Source organism: Thermobia domestica, chromosome 2 (assembly GCF_964235325.1).
Source record: "Thermobia domestica chromosome 2, izTheDome1.hap1.1, whole genome shotgun sequence".
NCBI classification, from domain to species: domain Eukaryota; kingdom Metazoa; phylum Arthropoda; class Insecta; order Zygentoma; family Lepismatidae; genus Thermobia; species Thermobia domestica.
The window spans coordinates 277070459-277093948 of record NC_137455.1 but is presented as its reverse complement, the minus strand read 5'-3'; the positions used below and the strand labels follow the sequence as shown (position 1 = coordinate 277093948).

General features: G+C 35.6%; 2 protein-coding genes across 2 annotated transcripts in view; both read left to right on the top strand.

Annotated features, from left to right (window-relative positions):
- Nucleotides 1-23490, top strand: part of ci (transcriptional activator cubitus interruptus) — a 583442-nt gene that overhangs the window by 229049 nt on the left and 330903 nt on the right. The window lies entirely within an intron of this gene.
- On the top strand, nucleotides 2958-4500 carry LOC145678509 (alpha-tubulin N-acetyltransferase 1-like). Its single transcript, XM_081748734.1, has one exon. The coding sequence runs from the start codon at nucleotides 3164-3166 to the stop codon at nucleotides 4160-4162; it is 999 nt and encodes a 332-aa protein (XP_081604860.1). The 5' UTR covers nucleotides 2958-3163; the 3' UTR covers nucleotides 4163-4500.

Below are 23490 nucleotides of genomic sequence, written 5' to 3'. Positions count from 1 at the left end.
GCCATATTTCACTCTGAAATTCACCATCAAGATGGATGGAGCACATGTTTTACGAATTAAAGCTAACATGAAGAATGTAGTATTTGAGGGCAATTTTAGAGGCTATTTAACTTTATTTTATCGACATTTTTTTCTTCTTTAGATCATTTTAGTTTGTCATTTGTGTTTCATTTCTAAGAGCTTAGTACTCTAGCTTCTAGCGCAAAAGTTGAACTGACGTTTTTCTATATAGCCTATCCGTCAAAACGTACGTTTTTCAATATATCCGTCAAACCGTACTTCCACATTTCTGTTATACTGTAGCTGTGCATTGATTTAGCAATAATTTTCCGAATACAACCTTGAATACCAATTTATACAAATAATCAGTAGCGGATTTAGAAAAGTACGTTGGGAGGGGTTTCTCTGATTGTTTTGTTTTCTAAAAAACTCCTAATTTTATTTGGGAGGTGTTTGAAGTTTATGAGTACAGGCATAACTAATATTTCGTTTCCTTTATATATTTAGCAATAATCTTCCGGATACAATCTTGAACATCATTTTATACTGAGAGTCAGTGGCGGATTTAGAAAATTATTTTGGGAGGGGTTTTTCTTACTAATGTTTAGTTTTTGAAAACATTCGTAATTTTTATTTGAGGGGGGCTTAAAGTGTATGAGTAAAGGCATAACTAATAGATATTTCGTTTGTTTTAGACATTCCGTAACTTTGGGAAACAGGCTTCAGTCCGAAAGACCGCCCCCCCCCCTAACCTTCGTAAAACGGTCACTGCTGGTAATTAGTAATAATAACGATTTAAAAACAATAAGAAAGGAAGTCGGCCAACTCACAGTACATGCACTATTTCTACATTCACAGATAGAATGAAGAAAAGCTTTGTCAGAATGGTCGAATGCTGGGTTGAATCCAGGACTTCCCGATAGAAGCGCAAAAGCTAACCACTCAGTCATGTTTGTTGTGCAGTTGTATTTAGCTTATCCGTAATTTTTTTTAAAGAGGGAGAGTTCCGTAATGATATGTTGAATCCCTCTTGTTAAAAATTCAGAAAACTTAAGGATTGGGTAAGCCGTGATGGCGGTTATATAAAACTTAACTGTAGAATTTCAAGAATATACAGAACCAAAAGCTTTAGATGTGCAGCCTTTAAGTGTATCATATAAATCTAAGTATTTCTCTTATGTTTTAATTCTATTTTGTTTCAAAAAGAGGGTATGGAATATTTTGAAGTACAAATACTACATACAATTTTGCTAGTTATTTGTGTATTTTTTTAAAAGAAGTGTTTACTTTTAGGGTTGGCTGGTTTACACCAGTTTTATTTATTTATTTATTTATTTTATAAATAACTGGTTTAAACCAAAAAATAAAAAGAACGAAAAATGCGAATCGTGTGAACTTCATGGTGACGTTTCCAGATATCAATCCATCTGCATTAGTTTTATTTCCTTTTCACCTTCTAATCAAGATGTCCCATGTTCAATTCTCGGTCGAACCACAACCCTTCTTTCATGCGTAAACAACCAAGTAGCGGTTCAGATGTCACTTTAAGCGAAAATCTTCTTGATAACCTCGGTATTACGTAAAGATGTTAAGCCTAAACATACGAAACGAAACCAAATTGTATATTTCTGCATGCCCGAATGCCTGCTGTTTTATAAAGAAGCCAAGATTGCTTAAATATATTTGATAGAAATTGGCAAAATTTATCGATTTCCTACGTAGCTTCCAACATTAGCTTGGATTGGACTTTCAATGATATCTGCATACTAAATTTGTAATTTAATACCTCAGTTTTAGCTTACTGATTATGATGCGTTGACCTTTAAATTTTACATGCAAAGCAATAACAAAATTTTCCCGTTATTGTTTTACATTTAAAGTAATGACGGGATTTTCCCGATGGCTAGGGCGGGAGTTTCTCAATTTAAGAAATTTACTGACCGGACTTCTTTAAGCTTATGGGGCCTCTTCCAGCGTAATCCCGCTGTTGCATAATAACACCAAGGCGAAACAAATTTATTTCTGTGAATATGCAATATAAATACATAAAGCAAAATATCTAAATCAAAAAACCTGGTTTAAACAAAAAAACTGGTTTAAACTTCCCCCAAAAACGGGTTTTTGACATTTTAAAAAACAACCATGGTTCTTGCCAACCCTGCTTACTTCTGTATATAGGAGGTTAAAAAATTCTCATTATATACATTGGTTAATCCTTTGGAATTCATAAAGTAAATATCTTGAAGAAAAATTGTTTGAAATATCTCTTCGAAATTCATGGTTTGTTTTCGAGGTTTTATATTATTATCGGCATCAACCACTAAATAAATGACTTTTTGTGTTATAGAGAAGCGAAACAAAGTCTACTTTATCATTTTAAAGCAGAATTTTTAAAAAAGCCCAAAATTTCCCAAGCAAAAAAGCGAAGCAGAAAAAGCCGTTTTTTTTTTCTTTCAAAAAAGCCGTTTTTTTTTTTTCGAGCCCTTGCATCTCTACCTGTAACTTTGTTATATTACAGTAAAAATTCGAAAGAGCTTCCGCAGCAAATTAAATACAAGCTATCGGTCATCACTGTTCCACAGCACTATGTTTGTAGATATTGAAATTCTAAAACAATTAGTCCTCATTCTTGTGCCACCAAATTCTTTAACATCAAAATTATGGAGAACTTAGTAGCTTACATATACTAGAAAGCTTCGTTAATTTACTTATTCATTTTTAATTTTTCAAGCATTTTGAAAAAAGTCGAAGTGAATTAAACATTTAATTAACGAAAATAATTCGCTGGGCCGGGTTTCTTTCCATCTTTATATTTTTATTTTATTTTTTCTATATATATATTGAAATAGCTGTGTTTGAATATTGTTACATAGTGAAATAATAATAAATGGATGAAGTCGTTATTTTTAAAATTTAAAAAATGTAATTGTTGTAAATTAAAAAGAAAAATGGTCTGATTCGTTGTTGTTGTAGATATGTAGTGGACACATTGTTGTTAGGTTTTAAGCCTCGGAAAGTTTACAGCTTTAAAATAGTGGATGCTACAGGAATATTTCTATAGTGCTACTACGTTAATAGCTTCGAAAACATATCCAGTTTTGACAGGACAAAATAACAAAGTGGACATCTATTCCATATAAAATTGTATAACATCTTTCCAAGAATGGAATTCGAATTTAAAGTTGAGGACGTAAGTCCAAGGAACATAGTGAAGATTAGTAACAACTTGATTCCTGAAGATTTTAGAGGCAACAATCAAAAACTTCAAACAGTGTCAGCATATGTGGCTACCATTTTAGACGAAATGGGAAAAGCTTCTGCGATTGCTCAAGGCCTCCACTCTCCTATCACCAGTGCATCACATATGAGAAATTCGGATCATGTTGTGTATTTACTTCTAGAGCACAAAGGAGGATCTAAAGGAAATGGTACGGTCATTGGCCTGCTGAAAGTGGGTAAGAAAAGATTATTTGTCTTCGATCAGGCTAATCGTCATCATGAACTAGTACCAATGTGTGTGTTGGATTTTTATGTTCACGAATCGAGACAACGAATGGGATGTGGTCGAAAATTGTTTGAGCACATGTTAAATGAAGAAAAGGTACAACCAAAGCATCTAGCGATTGACAGACCATCAGAAAAGTTGTTAGCTTTCTTATTAAAACATTATGGTTTACAAAAAATTATACCTCAGACTAACAACTTCGTTCTTTACGATGGATTTTTTGATGACAGATCAGATGCGAAATCAACACGAGTGAATGGGCGCTATATTACGAGCTCAAGTCACAATTCTCCACCTCGTACGAAAAAAAGCACTGGGTTCAAGACACAATCTTTCACTAGAGGCAGGCTTGAAACTTCTAGAGACACAAGTAACGTACCAACGCCGTTGGGACGCTATGGTGCTCCACGACCTCAGTGTACTATTGGACAGGTACTACGTCACCAGCCTTCCAATCAGAATAGGACTGAAGCGAATAAAGAAACAAATAAAGTAGCAAGTGCTCCTCCGGTGGCAGTGGGAAGATTTGCTGCCCAACGGCATCAATGCACTATTGGACAAATATTATACCAGCAGCCTCATAGTCCTACTAGAAAGCCCAGCCCGTTGCGTGATGTTAATGGAAATGCTTTGATCACCCGGTTTCGCCAATTATGAAGCAGAATTTATACGTGACACGAGGTGAATTCTGTAGTGTCTAATAACTAAATACGGGGTAGTGTTTTCCAGTGCAGTGGACATTTGATTTTGGCTACTTCGAAGAAGTCAGAAAGTGTGAGCATTGAGTTTGAGTATTTATATATTAACTGACTATATTTTTGGTTCACCTATATCAACAGATTCTTATTTTTTCATATTTCGATTTCAGAAATATATTCACTACATACCTACAACAACAACAATTCAAATTGTCCTCTGTTTTATTTATAATAACCAGAGTCCGGATCTCGTTTACCTAAAAGTTTCGAAAAATGACCTATAAAATTACACTAAAATTCCTGTAAAATGACCCTAAAATTCACAAAAATTGACCTTAAAACTTCCGTTTTTTAATGTTTATTTCATTAAACATTGACAATTTTTTAAAAATATCTATTGGATGTTAATTAACGTTTCTCACTCATATTCAAAAAGTTTTGTTTCAGTTAGTTGCAGTCCATTGATCATTTATGTCCATTGATCAGTCCATTGTACGACATTGTACGTACTGAAAGCGTCAATTCACTCCCGAGTTGAAACTAGGAAGCACTCTTAAACAATAAAAGTTCGCAAGTGTAGACTACATGTGAATAACAGATAAAAACCCTGTTAAAACCTTTGTACGCCTTCTAATCCATTTTTAGTTATTCACGTGATCACATCCTTTGTGGTCAACAACCCAAAACTATCTGTTTGGACACCTACCAACCCCAACCTTTCGTCAACCAGCTACAGCTTAGTTTTCAGTAGCTTGTTAAGAATGCAGTTTTTCCACTCCAATAGTCAGGAAGCAGGAAAAGAGATTATTTAATTTCGTCTTTTTCACATCCCGTAAACAGTGTTCATTTTAAGATTTCCTTATGTGGAAGAAAAAGAATAAAAAGACAATAAGTGACCTAAAAGTTACCTTAAAATATTTAAAAATGACCTGAAACTTCAAACCGGCAAAAAGTGACCAAAAGCTGACCCTAAAAACATATATTGATATAAAAAAATATATTGAGAACCTAGAGTTGATGGATAAGGTTTTTATTTGAACTTGCCTTGCCCTATGCATAACAGAAAAAAGTTGACTTGTCAACAAGATCCGGGCCCTGATAATAATAAAATTACAGCATAACATTACGTTAATAATAATAAAACTGAAGTGAAGCGAGCATTCGCACTCATATTGTGAATAAAATCTTTTGAGTTTAACGTCCCACGATTATTCTCTTTAGGCTAAGGGGGGGGGGGACAGGATGACTAAGGTAAGTGAATGGTCATGAATGGAATGAAATGTGGGAGGAAACGGGAGAATCCCGAGAAAACTCACGGACACTATGTTGTCCACTACTAATTTACTTGGCCGGGGATCAAACTGGGACCCCACGCATCAGAGATAAGCAATCTACCACTGAGCCACCCTTCCCCCCCCCTGAATATTGTGAATGTCATGGCAGTGTCATAATATAAGGAACATATTAGGGAGATGTACTACTACCTTCTATTTGTGATTGGCGCTTTTCTACATTCACCTTAAGTTCAAATGCTCAATGTCACTCTTTCTTAATTAGCCTTTCTTTCAATAGTGGTAACACATTGGCCAAGTATCAGATATTAAGTATTTTGGCCAAAGCCAGAGAGGCTCAATTATTTTGTCTCCTGTTCACAGGAGACTTATACACTGTACTTTACTATACAAAATAAATCTACTTACTTGCATATTCTTTGCTCGTATGAATATCTTTGGCCAAATATACCTGAAATAAAAGAGAATGCCATTTATGGAGTACCAAATAGAAAAACACGCATAGAAAATTTAGAATTTTTTTTTTACTGTATGAAATTAAGAACGAATATGCTACGTTAGTCACCAACATGGAAAATGAGTGCAACCTAAAACAGACTCACAAAACTGACAGGTAAAATAGATATTTATAATAACTGTCTTACACGGTTTAAAAGTGAAATGAAAATATATGAAAAATAAGCACTGTAACTGGGTATATCAATAAATAAAAAAAAATGATGTGTTTGTCTCAATTATGTTTATAATTTAGTCCATATTACAACCACCTTGCTATAAAAAATAAATTAGCACTTGTGAGTTTGCTGTGCAAATCATTACTTAACAAAGGCGAAAAATATTTTTTTATATTATACCTACAGGCGATATTATTACATTTAAAATTCTCACAAGCAAAGTTGAATAATGGGCTTACTTCTTTTTCCTTCTTTCATGCTGGACAGAAATGAAATGAAATATTTCAGCTTAACGACCCACGCTAATGCCCTTTAGGCTTAGGGAGACGGTGGGTAGTGGAAGAGTTGGTGGAATAAGAAACGGGAGTACCCTGAGAAGATCCCGAACACGATATTGTCCACCACAAGCTTACTTAGTCGAAGATCGAACGAGGGACTATGCAATAGAAGAAAGTGCTCTACCACGAAGCCCCGTGCCCTCCTCTCATGCTGGGCAAATGTCACATCATAGATTAGATAACCAAAAGGAATGTACAAGTATCAAGGTATGTTTTTACACTTACATGTAGACATAAACTGCGCTGAATATATATATATACTAAACAAATTTCTATTTTCATAACATTATACATTTTCTATAGCATTTCATCCTGAGTACTTTTACTTTTAAATTCATAAAATAAAGTTGTAGAAAATACAACACAACATAGGCTACAATTCCTTACACCAACTTTTACATAGGTAGTGGTACTTTATTTATCTATTTTTGTACATAGCTTTAAGCTTATTAATAAATCATATAGACACATCGCATTATGCTATCCGGTTTCTTATTTGCGTGGTACTTTACATACATATATATATACAGATGGTGATCAATTGAAAACACGCCAAAGTCTGAGTTGACAACGGTATGCCGGCGACCACACCACTCCGTACTATGTGAAGGGCTGTAGAACAGCAGTATACAGTGAACTGACCACACAGTGATAGTGTATAATAGGTGACCTCTCTGATTCAGAGGCCAGATAAATGGCGCTTGGTTATGTTGTGCAAGCAAAATGAAAGTGGCAAGTGTGTTGGTTGTCGCGAAGAACAGCACCCAATGTAATGACGGTCTACAAAACTCACAGGAACACCACATTAGCGAAGAGAACAATGGTGACAAGAAAATCCTCAGTAATGGGTCCCGCCGAGTATTCAAATGGATTGTGACTCAAAACCGTCGTGCGACTTCAGTGCAAATTACACAAAAACTCGAGCATCATCTGACACAACTTTTGTCGACAATCACAGTCTGTCGCGAGGAGTAGGATTCCACCGAAGAAAAGTTTGACAAGTGCCCACCATGATTTGGGCCGGCGTCAATTGTAACACAAACATGCAACATGAACTACTGATAACCGAAAAAGTATGATTAAGCCGAATGAGTCATCGGCTCATCTTATTTCAAACTACAGGTCGTGTTTATGAGTGACGGATGCCCATAGACACATACAATCCAGAGTGTCTCCGCCCAGCCGTGAAACATGGCGGTGACTTCATGATGCTGTGAGCCGCAATATCTTGATGGACATTGTCCTGACACTTATCGGTTGGTCACTGCCCTTGATCATGTCAACTTTTTAGGGAATCATAAGCATCTTATGGTCCAAATATTGTTTCTGGGCAATGGTGCCATATGCCAGGATGATAATGAGTCCACTTACATGGTGTGATTTGAGGAACATCAGGATGTAATTGAATATCCCTTCTCCCTGGTCGTCCTACTGAACATAACTGAATGCCTATGGTCCGTTTTGAAGACACAAATCTAGCGCAGATTTTTCATCGAAATAAGTGACGCACTGCATGCAGAATGGTGTAATATTCCGCTCGGTAGCATTCACGACACCTACGACTCCATCCCATGTCGCATCAGAGCTGTAATGAACTCGAAAGGCTAAGGTGGCCCAAGGTGGTGCAATCTATACTCCACGTCACCCGAATTGGCGTATGGCGTCAGCCAATAAGCTCGCTGTGCCCTATTACCAAACCTTCTGTGACGAATCTAATCATTCATAATTGTCCAGAAATGCAAGCAAAATCAATTATGAACTATTAGATTCCTCCCTGAAGGTCTAGTAACAACGCACTACGAACTCATGGTTGATGCAATACGCTAATTCGGGTAACGCGAAGTATAGTAAGTTGCACTTTTTCAAATGTTTATATTATTTTGGTAACCATGTGTAGTTTAAGAATATGTTTTTTGGTGTTACTTAATACTATTGGTTACGAAACAGTAATGCGTACATTCCGAATCTCTCTAAACTGGATACTACTACTTGAATTTCATTTTATCGACTTAAAATTTATTTAATATTTTAAAATATTGTCGGGGCCGGTGGCAGGAGGCGATCAGAACTTTTGCGGCCACTGGTGAGGGAGTCCCACCACAGGTCACGAACATAAAAAGAGATTATTAGCGACAATATCTCTACCAAAGGTAGCCGAAATCAAACTAACAGAATAATTAATAAAGGACCACGAAAGGTCTCAACAATATCACTGCTTTAGAGAGTTGCCTGACATTAAAAATGTAATGGAGCTGAGCAGTCTATGGGGCTCGGCAATTTATTAGTACGGTAAGGAGGAGGTCCGTCCTGTTCAAACAATGTCCGACTAACCAGGCTGTCGGCAAGGTGAGTTGATAGAGAGAGAGAGAACAGGATGAGTGCCTATGTATGACAATAATTAATTACTAAGTTCAAGCACGAGTTTACGAGATTATAAGGGAGCCTTGATCCATGAATGTCCCGCAGGTAATTGCCAGCACTTTAGGGCAGTGGCGGCTCCAAAGGGGGGGGTCACTAGTTAACGTGAAGCCCACACAACAACGAGATTAATTAGCACACCAAAATAATAGACAACTAGGACTCGTGCAAAGAAATAAATATTTGTAGCGGGACGACAACTTAATAATTAGGCACGTATTATACAACAATGAATTTAAATAAAGCTAATGCAATGTAAACAAGATTATTAACACACTTAATGGACCTCAAGTACATAAACTTCACAAGACAAGGTCAGGCTTGGCCATACTTAAATAATTCAGCCTAATAACAATTTAATCGATAAAACAATAAAATGGAAGAGATAGTTATCGCTAACAACCTTAGTTGTAGAATCACTTTACACAAACACTGAAATCGGCTATTGGGTGCAAAGAAGTAGACGTGATTCTGAGTCGATGCGAGGAATCAAGATGCACAATTAAGATCACTAAAACAATTTAAATCACTCACCTCGCAATCGAACACCTACACAGATGAAAGAGTTCCAAGTGGCCTCTGGAGATATCGTCGAGTCCTGTATAAGTCCAGTTGAGCTTAGCGTGGTAACAAGATGTTCGTTGCAACCAAGAATTCCCAGAAGATGTCTGTATTGGTTCGAGCGGTAAAACCAACAAGATGCTTCCACTTCCTACGGAGAGTGAAGTTCTTTCTCCAATCGGAATTCTCACGGCGAATGCAGGAATAGTACTGGAGTCGCAGAACACACACAGAAGGGTGATGGTTCACTCAACTACAGAAGATAAAGAGTTCGGTCCTCAACAGGCGTGACTGGTGTAGTGGTTCACGTAGGAACCAGAGAACGAAAGAGATGTGATAATAATGACTTCGACGAACGGCTTCTTCGGAGGTACTTTCTGAGAGAATATGAGTAGGTGAGGTCGTACTTTGAAAACTTTAGATAGGCGTTTTAAATGACTGGGACGCCGAGTTAGAAGTAGTATGAGTTTTATTGTAAGTTGCTTTTGTACAGCGCAGAAGAGTTGTTAAGCAATAAGTTGTTATACATCAGAGGTAATTTTAGATGACGCATCAGTCTAGTGGCGTATGCGTGAAACTTGAGAGGGGTCAGAATATGACCAATGATAAAAGAGAAATAAGGGCAGTTCAATGAAGAGATCGAATTACGACTGCCTGCATGTAGAGTAGTAAACTTACTAGAAACAACGTTCAGCACAGTAACAAAGTTCTTGCTGTATTGCACACACGAAACGAAAGCAGAGATGGTCCTTGGTAGGAGAACGGAGATGACGGAGTTCTCCACTAACACAGTGTAATAACACATTCTGATAATGCACTAAGTTCTTCTCTCTATGACTCTAACAAAGTCAGAGAAGAAACGCAAGTCCGGCGGGCGAAGGACAGAAGCCTGAGCCCGAAGAGTGGGCCGGAGCCCCGGCGACGAGCACGAAGCTCGTGCCTCGTAGACACACAATGATTTTCCCCCTGAGAACAGCTTGTACAGCCATTTTGTATTCAGGGAGTTTTTTCACACGTTACGTACGTGGGAGTATAGTAGGGTGGTATCTTCCCAAAAAGGGCGGATACTCGTGTGCAATGAAATTAGTCTTTACGTTTAGATTGGGTATTGATAATCTAAACGACTATTTAGGGTGTTAACTAGAATAGTCACGCATGCGCGTTATTACAAACAGTATAAGGCTTTAGCGTCATCTGGTACATAATATCCAAATTAAAAGTCAAAGGTTAATTTGATATTACAAAGAAAATCAAGCTTTATCCAGATTTTACAGGTTTCTTAATCGTTTCACAATGATACCAAAAATACAAGTGTTCCCAAGACACTTATTTTATACGGTGTCAAAATAGACATATTTAGTATTTTCGAAGTGTCAACTTCGGCGCCAAAATGTTAATTATACGTCTACCATGTTTTTGAGAACATCTGGGCTTAAACAGAGGACAATGAGAGTATTCAGAAAATAACATCAGACTCTCAGATAAGACACAAGGGTTAGATATTCCCTTGCACGTGCAGCGAATCGAAGGTTATAGGTTACCAATTCAGATCTGTTTCTCAAGATGCAAAGAGGGGAGAAAAAGATATGAGTTTCATCTTACGAGACAACAGCTAACTTTAAGTATTCGTCTGGCTTAGTTATTCCACAGAAAGAGCAAAATATAAAGAGAGAGAAATTTAACATTGACTAATACCTGCAATAATTACATGGCAATAAAGCAATTAAAAGGTTTTTAAATAGTAATTATGAATTTAATAACAGTAAGAAAAGCAAAAATTTAGGTCGGCCCGAAGGCGCCTCAGGTCGGCCGCTACATATTTTTTTTTTGACTATTTGGGCTTAAATTTTTTTTTAAAAAAAAAATTAAGTGGCAATATTGTTTTTAAACTTTAGAGTTGGCAACACTTTTTAATCTTTAGGATTGGCAACACTGCTTAATACTCATACATAGATATATTCAATTAAAATTTCTTAGTCCTAGTTGGCAACACTTACTAATTCTTTAAGTAAAGTTCATAAAGGCAAAACATACCAGCAAGTATTATTTTATACACAATTATAGCTAAATAATCGAAGTACTCAAACACATAAAGTAAAAACCTATTGAAATAATTATCTACTATTAGGTAACACCATAATTAAATAATGACACAAAAGTAGTTATATCAGTAGTACAGACGTACTCGTTAAAATCCCAAAACAGCTTAAATATATATTTTTGTGTATATAAGAAGATATACAATTATCTAAAGGTCTAATACCTATGTCATACTCAAACAATTAAAAAGTTAAAGAAATGTTTATATATATACATCTATAACTAGAATTAAATATGAGAACCCCAAAATTATTATTAAACTACGTTAATAAACAAAGTTATCATTAGACTACCAATTATTTAGATATAAAATCTCGATTGTGAGTGAATCACAAATTTAAGAAATTACTACATGGCTCTACCAATGGTTATATACGTATAATACAAAGAGTTCCCTAGTTGGTACGATTTGTTCCTACATATTTACAAAACTAAGCTTTGTCTATAAAAATATACAAAGACTAACAAGGCCAATACAACCTGATTTCGTATAAATACACTATACCTATTAAAACACTATAGCGAGGGATAACACAAATGACTTCAATTATGTACAGTACACATTTAAAATAATTTTTTTTTTTTACTCAGTTTTTATAGTTATTATTATTATAATACGAGTTCCTATATATACAAAGGATATACCTATATGTAAAGGAGATGGATGACCCATACTAAATTAATATAGTTAGATATTAAACCCAAGTAACATGCAATTATGCTTTACAAATCAATTATAACTACAAAGGAAATATATATAGATAATAAATATTTACACGCATTTTTTTTTTACTAGTCTACAATCATTAACGATAGTTGTATTCTTGACCTCTCTAGACATTCAAGGAACTGCACATGTCCTAAACGAAATTTCTACTAGGTATATATATATAGAATTACTAAATTTAACAAAAGATTTGAATGACTTCTATATTATTAAAGTACAAGAATCAACTACCTAAAAATCCTAGAGATTATAAACACTATACAGAATCGCAAGACTACCGTATACAGAATATAACTACATTAGTTAATGAAGTATTTAATTCATGATTTTTATTATTATTATTATTATTATTATTATTACTATATGTAAATTTTTCTTTTTCTCTACGTTTTGTTTTTGATACATTAATTAAAAATTTACACTTTATCACTTACTCCAAAATTGTCAAAACAAACCATTAGTTACACGATAAGAAAGGGAGCCAGTTTGTTTTTATGCTCTTCTAGTCTTTACCAAAATTGGGTTACTGGGACTCCCTGAGGTCGAAGGTTATCCACTACCGGAGGGTAGTTGGGAATTGACGCTCAGATGTTTTCTATTCTTTTTTTTTTGCTACTACACTCCACGCTGAGGTCAGGGTGGTGTGAAGAAAAAGAAATTATACTACAGCCCTGTCTGGTAAGGGTCTGGTTTTTCTTTTAAACAGAGAACGGCCAAAAGAAGAATTGCTATGTTTTCATACAAGCTTTCGAATGAAATGAAGGCGGATTTCTTTTAGCGCGAAAGGGATAAGCTAAAACATATATATACTTTATAACATTCATCCCTTAAACAATTAGGATTCAGTACGGGACAGCGTATGAATATTTCAAAATGAACCCTTTTTAAATAACATTTATATGGAACACGACTCAATACAGGGTGTTCATAAACTAGATGGCAATTTTACAGTTACGTCTAAAAATACTTAAATTACAATATGACGCAAACGACCAATATACAAGATCAATTATTGTCTAAACTTTCAATACTTTTATTTAACAATATGCCAATTAACGCGTGGTTCAATATTATTGTTTAGTGACTATTGTCACGCAGTTGAACGAACGCTTAACAAAATCAATCAATTAAATCATCTCAATTTATAGAATGAACTACCACAAATAATTAATCAACGCAGTTGAACAGACGCTTAATTAACGTAATCAAATAAATCCTCTCAATTTATAAAATGAACTGCTACAAATAATTAATCGATAAGAGAGGTAGAGTTACAATATACAGTTTTAAATCAACATATATTTAATTGTACTGTTCGCACAGAGGTACTTCACTTTTACGTCATTTTATTAACAAAGGAACCAATATAACTGAAGTACTGACGTTTAGAAGTTAACAATGAATTTAAATATAGCTTCAGGCAATTATCTTGTTGCCTTACTATGATAACAACTACCTTTTACAGCAAAATATTGATATCATTCAATTGGTAGGTCTTAATTTCAACCTGGATATTCACCAAAAATTCATATTAATTATAACATATAATAGATATCAAAATACAATTATCACATGCATTATAACGCATAATATATCAAATGCCATTATCATCATTATTAGAATGTATATTCACGTTAGAATATTATTACAATTACAGCTTAACATGTCTATTCCTAGTAAATACAATAATCAATATATCCAAATGATAAAAATAGAATGTGCCACAACCTTATAGAAATACAATCGAACGGGAATAGACTATAATTACTTAAATACATTTAAGAACAATTAATACAATTCAACGAGAATTCCTTACAGGAGACATGATGTCGACTCTTAGATACAAATTAAGTTGGCACTCGGACGGCAGGAGGCAAGAGAGGTATAATAAAGATTACTTTTAGCCTATCTTCTAATATTAACTCATATGACCCTGGGACTTACATTTACTTCGCATTTATTCATAATTTTAACTTTGAGGAATTTAACCGCGTATTTACATTTTAGAGACCTTTTGGGATATCTAGATGCACAAAAGAACGATTTATCATTTCAAATAGGAGACAAGAAAGAGTTTATATGCAATTACACAATTACCAAATGATCAACAATGCACTTATTTTCTAAACAGGGCGGTTGTATCTGACATTTAGGCCCGATAAGGATTTCATTCTAGAAAATAACTCGATTCCTGGACTTGCAAAAACATTTCTTTTACTCATGATATTATAACATCACTAATTTACGCGGAAGCTACAAAACATAACAATACTTGATACATTGGACAAGCGAATTTAATTATCTCTTCGGACAACCTTAGATTTTCTTAAGGACTCGTGCTTGGACTCATTAGGGAGCAAGAGTGCTCAAAAGGATTAGGTCTACACAAACGCACCTTTGATTAGATTAGGCACTCGCGAGCAAGAATATTTATGACCATTTAAATACAACATTAGCTTCCATACATATCATTACCATCTCGAAAGGCACATAGTTAAAACTTTAACACCATAGGGTGTCTTTCGAACGAAACACTGGGCTTCCTTCCGAAAGAACCAAACATTCTCTGGTCGTTCATTAGTAAACTGAACGATAATAAACAGCTGCGGGACCTAGGGGGTCCATAGCGACCTGGGATGTAATAGGAGGGTCCCGTACCTTTAAGGGGGTAAGCCTTCTCAAAGATCCGGCTTAACATCCTTACAATTACGCGGACGCACCATTATACAATAAGGTCGATATAACAGAGGATCAACATTAGAGATTGCGCGATTCTCAGCTAATACAAGCGATAGAAACAAGCGGCAATTCTCTGAAACGACCAATTTACGCTTTGGGGCTGATAATTGTAGTTAATTATCACGTTTGATGGAATTGGTACAATAAGATCGATTCAACGGAGTATAAACATCAGAGATTGCACGATTCTCAGCTAATACAAGCGATAGAAACAGGTGGCAATTCTCTGAACGACCAATGTACGCTTTGGGGCTGATAATTATAGTTAATTATCACGTTTGATGGAATTGGTACTCTTTTTAGGAAAGGGAATTGACACATCCTAACCTAATCTAGACTCCATGAATTACTGCTGGAACAAGGGAGAGGTATGTTCACTGTCTCAATATTTTCCGACAGGGTGTCTCCCAACGATACGTTCCAAAATTAGATAGCTCGCTAAAATTTACAAAATAATTACACAACTCGAGGCATTAGCGCTCGGCAAGAAATAGCAAAATTAATAACAATACTACAGAGCACGGTTTTACGTCCTGAACAAATGAAATTATTAACACAATGACTACGGTCGAATTTATCGTGACCGGAAAGTAATAAATTTATAGATAATTCAACTTCTAACATAATGAATAAGAAAAGATTCATTGATTAATAATGTCTACTAATAAATTATTTAAACGTCTCCTTAATTAATAACAATAGCTAAGCACAAACGGAATTGTTAGGATTAGTCTTTCTACTACATTAAGTTCACGTATTTCTTCCTTAATAAAACAGCCTTACACTGGCAATTAAAATTTACAAGAGCTTTATTCAAATTACAAAACTTTGATGCCATGGACTTCAAAAAGCAATAACGCATATCCTAATACTTTTCGCTCTTATCATTCAATCAAAATACAAGGGACTTCGCGGTCTTAAAATACAGGGTACTATACTTCAGGGGTGTCCCACATTAGTGTTGTCTTTATTCAAACACGACTTAAAATAATAAAATAACGAGTTAGGCTTAATATTACAACAGCTTATTAAGAATGGTCTCTACTTAAAACAAATTACTAACTGAATTTATTGCCCTTTTAAACTTTCAATCTTGGTGTACTTAATTCTCTCATAATTAACAAAAAGCACGTCCATTCATAAATAATAAAATTAAATTGGCCTCCAAGAAGATTTTTAAAATAATTTGAAACTTCAAAATCACAATAATGAATCTCATTATGAACTTTTACTGAGAAACGAAACATATTAAGGCTTTAGTTCGCATAGTTCGTGTAAGGAATCTCTTTAGCACCTAACATAATATTTAATTTACCACTAACGCTGAGAAGCCAGTCGGGGAAAGATCAAGAATTTACCCACAATCAAAGAACTAACAACGCGTGAGTATAAGGACTCACAGAATGAAAATTTCAAAATAAATTTCAAAATTTCAATGATGTTTGTTTTGACTGACTTGTACATTAATTACACAAGCAGAATTTGAATACTTGGAGTTCCTACACCAGCCTTACGACTGATGATTCTTGAAATGAACCTCGCGAAAATCCATTGCAAGAATCGAACTCAGAATACGTTGAGAAGATTTGAATACAGAACGGAATAGCTTTCATCTCGATAGGTGAAGAAGAAGGTATCCGTCCCGCATTTGGCGCCATAAACCTTCTCAAGGTATTGTGTTGATATTTCTCCCTACAGTTTTTTTTTTTAATACTAATGCATTACACAACCGAGGAACGCTAATCAACACACTTCCTTTTTTTTTTGCTCTTTTTTTCTTTTTGTTTTGTTTTGCCCAGCTGGGGAAACTAACAGAGAACAGATGTTTTCTCTCTGTGTTGAAGAAAAAGGAACGAACTATTCTTTTGATATATGGACTGTTTCTTTTTCCTTCCCTCATTGACTTCTCTAGAACAAGCAAAATGATAGTTAAGCTTTCAGGGTAGAAGGGGGCATTTGCCCAACGCAACATATCAACACAAAATGTTGACTTTCAAGCAAATTAATAGGAAACCTGTCATTTCAACTCACACAATTGAGCATTAAATTATACGAAACTCATTTAGAATATAAATTTGACCCTAAGCAAACTACTTAACACAAATGAAAGTAATAATATAAATAACTCCTGCTTTGTCATTTACAAAAGCAACATAGGATTCTATAATCAATATCAATTAACACATTATTAGATGACGAGCTAATGATCGAATCCCACTGTTGAACACCAAATTTATGTCGGGGCCGGTGGCAGGAGGCGATCAGAACTTTTGCGGCCACTGGTGAGGGAGTCCCACCACAGGTCACGAACATAAAAAGAGATTATTAGCGACAATATCTCTACCAAAGGTAGCCGAAATCAAACTAACAGAATAATTAATAAAGGACCACGAAAGGTCTCAACAATATCACTGCTTTAGAGAGTTGCCTGACATTAAAAATGTAATGGAGCTGAGCAGTCTATGGGGCTCGGCAATTTATTAGTACGGTAAGGAGGAGGTCCGTCCTGTTCAAACAATGTCCGACTAACCAGGCTGTCGGCAAGGTGAGTTGATAGAGAGAGAGAGAACAGGATGAGTGCCTATGTATGACAATAATTAATTACTAAGTTCAAGCACGAGTTTACGAGATTATAAGGGAGCCTTGATCCATGAATGTCCCGCAGGTAATTGCCAGCACTTTAGGGCAGTGGCGGCTCCAAAGGGGGGGGTCACTAGTTAACGTGAAGCCCACACAACAACGAGATTAATTAGCACACCAAAATAATAGACAACTAGGACTCGTGCAAAGAAATAAATATTTGTAGCGGGACGACAACTTAATAATTAGGCACGTATTATACAACAATGAATTTAAATAAAGCTAATGCAATGTAAACAAGATTATTAACACACTTAATGGACCTCAAGTACATAAACTTCACAAGACAAGGTCAGGCTTGGCCATACTTAAATAATTCAGCCTAATAACAATTTAATCGATAAAACAATAAAATGGAAGAGATAGTTATCGCTAACAACCTTAGTTGTAGAATCACTTTACACAAACACTGAAATCGGCTATTGGGTGCAAAGAAGTAGACGTGATTCTGAGTCGATGCGAGGAATCAAGATGCACAATTAAGATCACTAAAACAATTTAAATCACTCACCTCGCAATCGAACACCTACACAGATGAAAGAGTTCCAAGTGGCCTCTGGAGATATCGTCGAGTCCTGTATAAGTCCAGTTGAGCTTAGCGTGGTAACAAGATGTTCGTTGCAACCAAGAATTCCCAGAAGATGTCTGTATTGGTTCGAGCGGTAAAACCAACAAGATGCTTCCACTTCCTACGGAGAGTGAAGTTCTTTCTCCAATCGGAATTCTCACGGCGAATGCAGGAATAGTACTGGAGTCGCAGAACACACACAGAAGGGTGATGGTTCACTCAACTACAGAAGATAAAGAGTTCGGTCCTCAACAGGCGTGACTGGTGTAGTGGTTCACGTAGGAACCAGAGAACGAAAGAGATGTGATAATAATGACTTCGACGAACGGCTTCTTCGGAGGTACTTTCTGAGAGAATATGAGTAGGTGAGGTCGTACTTTGAAAACTTTAGATAGGCGTTTTAAATGACTGGGACGCCGAGTTAGAAGTAGTATGAGTTTTATTGTAAGTTGCTTTTGTACAGCGCAGAAGAGTTGTTAAGCAATAAGTTGTTATACATCAGAGGTAATTTTAGATGACGCATCAGTCTAGTGGCGTATGCGTGAAACTTGAGAGGGGTCAGAATATGACCAATGATAAAAGAGAAATAAGGGCAGTTCAATGAAGAGATCGAATTACGACTGCCTGCATGTAGAGTAGTAAACTTACTAGAAACAACGTTCAGCACAGTAACAAAGTTCTTGCTGTATTGCACACACGAAACGAAAGCAGAGATGGTCCTTGGTAGGAGAACGGAGATGACGGAGTTCTCCACTAACACAGTGTAATAACACATTCTGATAATGCACTAAGTTCTTCTCTCTATGACTCTAACAAAGTCAGAGAAGAAACGCAAGTCCGGCGGGCGAAGGACAGAAGCCTGAGCCCGAAGAGTGGGCCGGAGCCCCGGCGACGAGCACGAAGCTCGTGCCTCGTAGACACACAATGATTTTCCCCCTGAGAACAGCTTGTACAGCTATTTTGTATTCAGGGAGTTTTTTCACACGTTACGTACGTGGGAGTATAGTAGGGTGGTATCTTCCCAAAAAGGGCGGATACTCGTGTGCAATGAAATTAGTCTTTACGTTTAGATTGGGTATTGATAATCTAAACGACTATTTAGGGTGTTAACTAGAATAGTCACGCATGCGCGTTATTACAAACAGTATAAGGCTTTAGCGTCATCTGGTACATAATATCCAAATTAAAAGTCAAAGGTTAATTTGATATTACAAAGAAAATCAAGCTTTATCCAGATTTTACAGGTTTCTTAATCGTTTCACAATGATACCAAAAATACAAGTGTTCCCAAGACACTTATTTTATACGGTGTCAAAATAGACATATTTAGTATTTTCGAAGTGTCAACTTCGGCGCCAAAATGTTAATTATACGTCTACCATGTTTTTGAGAACATCTGGGCTTAAACAGAGGACAATGAGAGTATTCAGAAAATAACATCAGACTCTCAGATAAGACACAAGGGTTAGATATTCCCTTGCACGTGCAGCGAATCGAAGGTTATAGGTTACCAATTCAGATCTGTTTCTCAAGATGCAAAGAGGGGAGAAAAAGATATGAGTTTCATCTTACGAGACAACAGCTAACTTTAAGTATTCGTCTGGCTTAGTTATTCCACAGAAAGAGCAAAATATAAAGAGAGAGAAATTTAACATTGACTAATACCTGCAATAATTACATGGCAATAAAGCAATTAAAAGGTTTTTAAATAGTAATTATGAATTTAATAACAGTAAGAAAAGCAAAAATTTAGGTCGGCCCGAAGGCGCCTCAGGTCGGCCGCTACACTTGCAATGAAAAATGTACGTGACAGTGATACAGTTTGTCAAATATATTTTCCCTCTACTGTGAGTCCAAATAAAACTTATCTTAATTTTGAATAAGATTTGACATAAAATATATCAAATAACTTAACGAGACAACAGGGATATTTCCGTGAAAAGTATATTCCTATGTAATTAATTATTGAAAATCCAATTATAATATGAATATCCCCTTTCTACAAAAGCTCTGCTTTCTGTACTTAATTTATTTCAAATCTAATTATACTCACTAAGCTAAACAATATATTTAATTTGGAAAGCGTAAACGTGTAACAATTTCGCCAATTATCTACTTTTTAGATTTCCTAAAACTCTATGAGTAAAATGAGAAAAACATTTCAATAATAAAAGCTTTTGCGGTTCCTTACATCTGATAGACTATTCACAACCAATCCCACGAATTACAATACAGTGCACTCTAAATAATCAAAAGGGTTAACACTCTTTAAATTACTTCACCCCCCTGTTATAAGCTACCAAAACGTAAAACTAATTACTTGATTTGCCTTCTCTTGTTTTGACTTATACATGAAAGCTTGTATAGCAATTTGATATAATTTCTTAGATAGATAAACTCTTAAGTCCTACGAGAGATAAACGAATCGGTGACTCATAGGCTAGTTAACAGATCGAAACGGGTCACTCATAGGACAGTTAACCGTTCCTGTCGCACGACTGTCGCTAGTAGGACACCTATTATTTCGATCACGCTCGTGAAAAGGTCTCTTGATATTACAGCGCACTGAAAAGCGTATTTTTAAGATCTACTTATTAGACAACCCAACAAGCAGCACTGTTTAGGTGGTTGTATATACGTAAGGGGTTTATTTTACTATGTAGTTTAATTGAAGCTTTGCTTAGTACGTATGTAGAATAGAGTATTTTCCTGTGCAAAATTTTAATTCCCAAGTTCTTAAGATTGGGGTTTAGAAAGGGGAGATACGAGGAACAAATCTATTTAACGTTAAGTAAATGCAGTATGTGTTTATAATAAACATTTACTAAAATCAATGAACGAAATTTTCCGGCTAAACGGGAAACCCATTACTAGTAATTGTTTCGTTCAATTTTTTAAAGAAATTTTGCTAAAATACCAATAACAATTTCTTAAAAGAATTCCAAACTTTCAAGTAAAATACACGTGTCATCATCTAATTGATAATGCTGAAAATATGTGTGTATTTGTTGTACGTAAATATTGTAGAAAAATGTTTTTTGTATTATTATTGTCAATAAGCATAGTTCAGATCATGCTAATTTTCACGTTTTTATACTGGAATTCCCTTGAAAGTATTTTGGCTCTTTATTTACCTTGAGAAAAATCCCTTCTTTTTACCTCCGAGCTCTGAAGTAAATAATTATGATTTATCGTTATATAGAGAATAATTCGTCAAGAAGTGCAAGTTTGGCGGGACATTTCGCTCCCAAGTAGATTGTCCACGAGACGAAACGATATAAAGCTCTTAATACAATAGATTCACTTCCCGAGACAAGACGTCATTTTTACGATAACTTTTCGAGACGAAATGCCTACAACCAATGGCGTATGCGAAGAAAGGTAACCGGATTTTAAGCGCCTTCTATAAAATGTAATGGAAAAATAAAATTATCATATTATGAATACAAACATTGCTTATGTCCTGAAGTCCTGAAGAGATACGAGCTTCGGTATTTGAAATTTCTCCTTGATGAAATTCTATGTACGCCACTGGCCCCAACTCTTGTCGCGTAGGCAACCTTAGTTGCAAGAGAAAAGGATCATGGACAGGGCCGCCCGAAGAAAATTTTCTAGGAGTGGATGAAATCCATGATTACTAAATTACGTCTGGTATTTCTGATATTTAGTATGCATGGTTTGCTATATTATGGATACATTTTCGTGAGCCATGGGGCCTGGCCCCCTGCCCCCTTCGGGCGCCCATGATCATGGGGTTAGTTTAGTATTGACTACAGTCTATTGAAAAAAAAAATCTTCTTCGGCCAAGAAAGGAAAGAGAGAAAAGAAGATAATGCAAAGAAATACCTCTATATAGAACTGAGCAATTGCAGTCTTAACTGATAGAATATGCACCAAGCTTTTGTTTCTGCTGCGTTGAACCTTTCTTATTCCTTAACTCGCAGAACCAACTTGAAAGACCGAGCATAAAAGCCTACAGTTTGGCTTAAAGCAAACTATAACTACAATTTAGTAGGTGAAAAAGAAAAGAAAGAAAGAGTATAATCAATGGAGCCGTTTTTTCTACAGCAGATTAAGTACATCCTTTAAGAACATAACACATCAGACAGGTCTTCTAATCTTTGTATTTATTTATTTATTTTTTTTTTTTAATGAAAATGCCTTGCTGACACATTCTTTAACTTGCGTCAGATGCAAGAGATGCGGAGGATGGAACTTTAATACATTAGAAAAAAAAACATATAAACTCACGTCAAAATGTTCTTTTTTGATATTATTATTACTAGTATTATTATTTTGGTTGGTCGAAGCACAGAAGCAAAATCTCCTGATGTCCCATGTGGTGGTCTCTTCACGTAGATCCTACTCACTCATAAGGTCCAATATTTGCCTATCACAAATACGATTTTCGGCTTTAATAAAATTTGTACCTGTGATTTCCCAAGGCAAAACCTGTTATTACAAAGTAAGATGGATGGGAAAAGGTGGGTTGGTCTTTTTCTTGCTTCCCCGCAGGTCTTGATTCTTTTATTTTCTTTTCGGACTCATCTTTTGGCCGTAACCAGCAACTCACGTACATTGTATCTTCTTAAACGTTAGTCATGAATATCACAAAAGCCATGCTTATCAAAGAGAGAGAGAGGGAGGCAGTCCACCCAACAAAATACCACGGAATTTCATAGTCATGACTGATAGAGTCATTTTTGTCAGCGAGCAGACATGAATACCAACTTATGAAAGTGTTGTAAGGGGAAAGAATGTTGTTTAACGCGTGTTCTTTATTTAAGAAAAAAAAACGAGAGGGAGGGAACGAGAATCAAAACAAAGAAAGGGGTAACTGAGAACATACATATTATTTATGTGTTTGGATCAGTGGCGGCGTTTCGTGTTTATGTAAGTGGAGCAGTTTATCCTCCATAGGAAAACCTAATGCTAATACAAGAATGAGTAGGCAATAAATAAGTCAATAAAATAAGACAATCACGTATCTTACAGAACGTTTGTTACTCTCTCACCTACACTTAAAAGATATTTTCAGAAAAGTGCTGGGGAAAAATTCAAACAAAACTATGTAACTTCGTGTATTTTTTTGTCGGATCTATTTGCAAAAAATAATGATTTAGTCAGTCTGTTATTATTGTTGTTACTATTAGTTCAATTATATATTTATTTGCTTTGAGTTTAACACTTTCTTTCAGCGCCGAGACTACACGAGATGTAAACAATCAGT

Excerpts from the sequence above, each read along its gene's own strand:
- LOC145678509 (XM_081748734.1), top strand. The coding sequence starts at position 3,164 with ATGGAATTCGAATTTAAAGTTGAGGACGTAAGTCCAAGGAACATAGTG.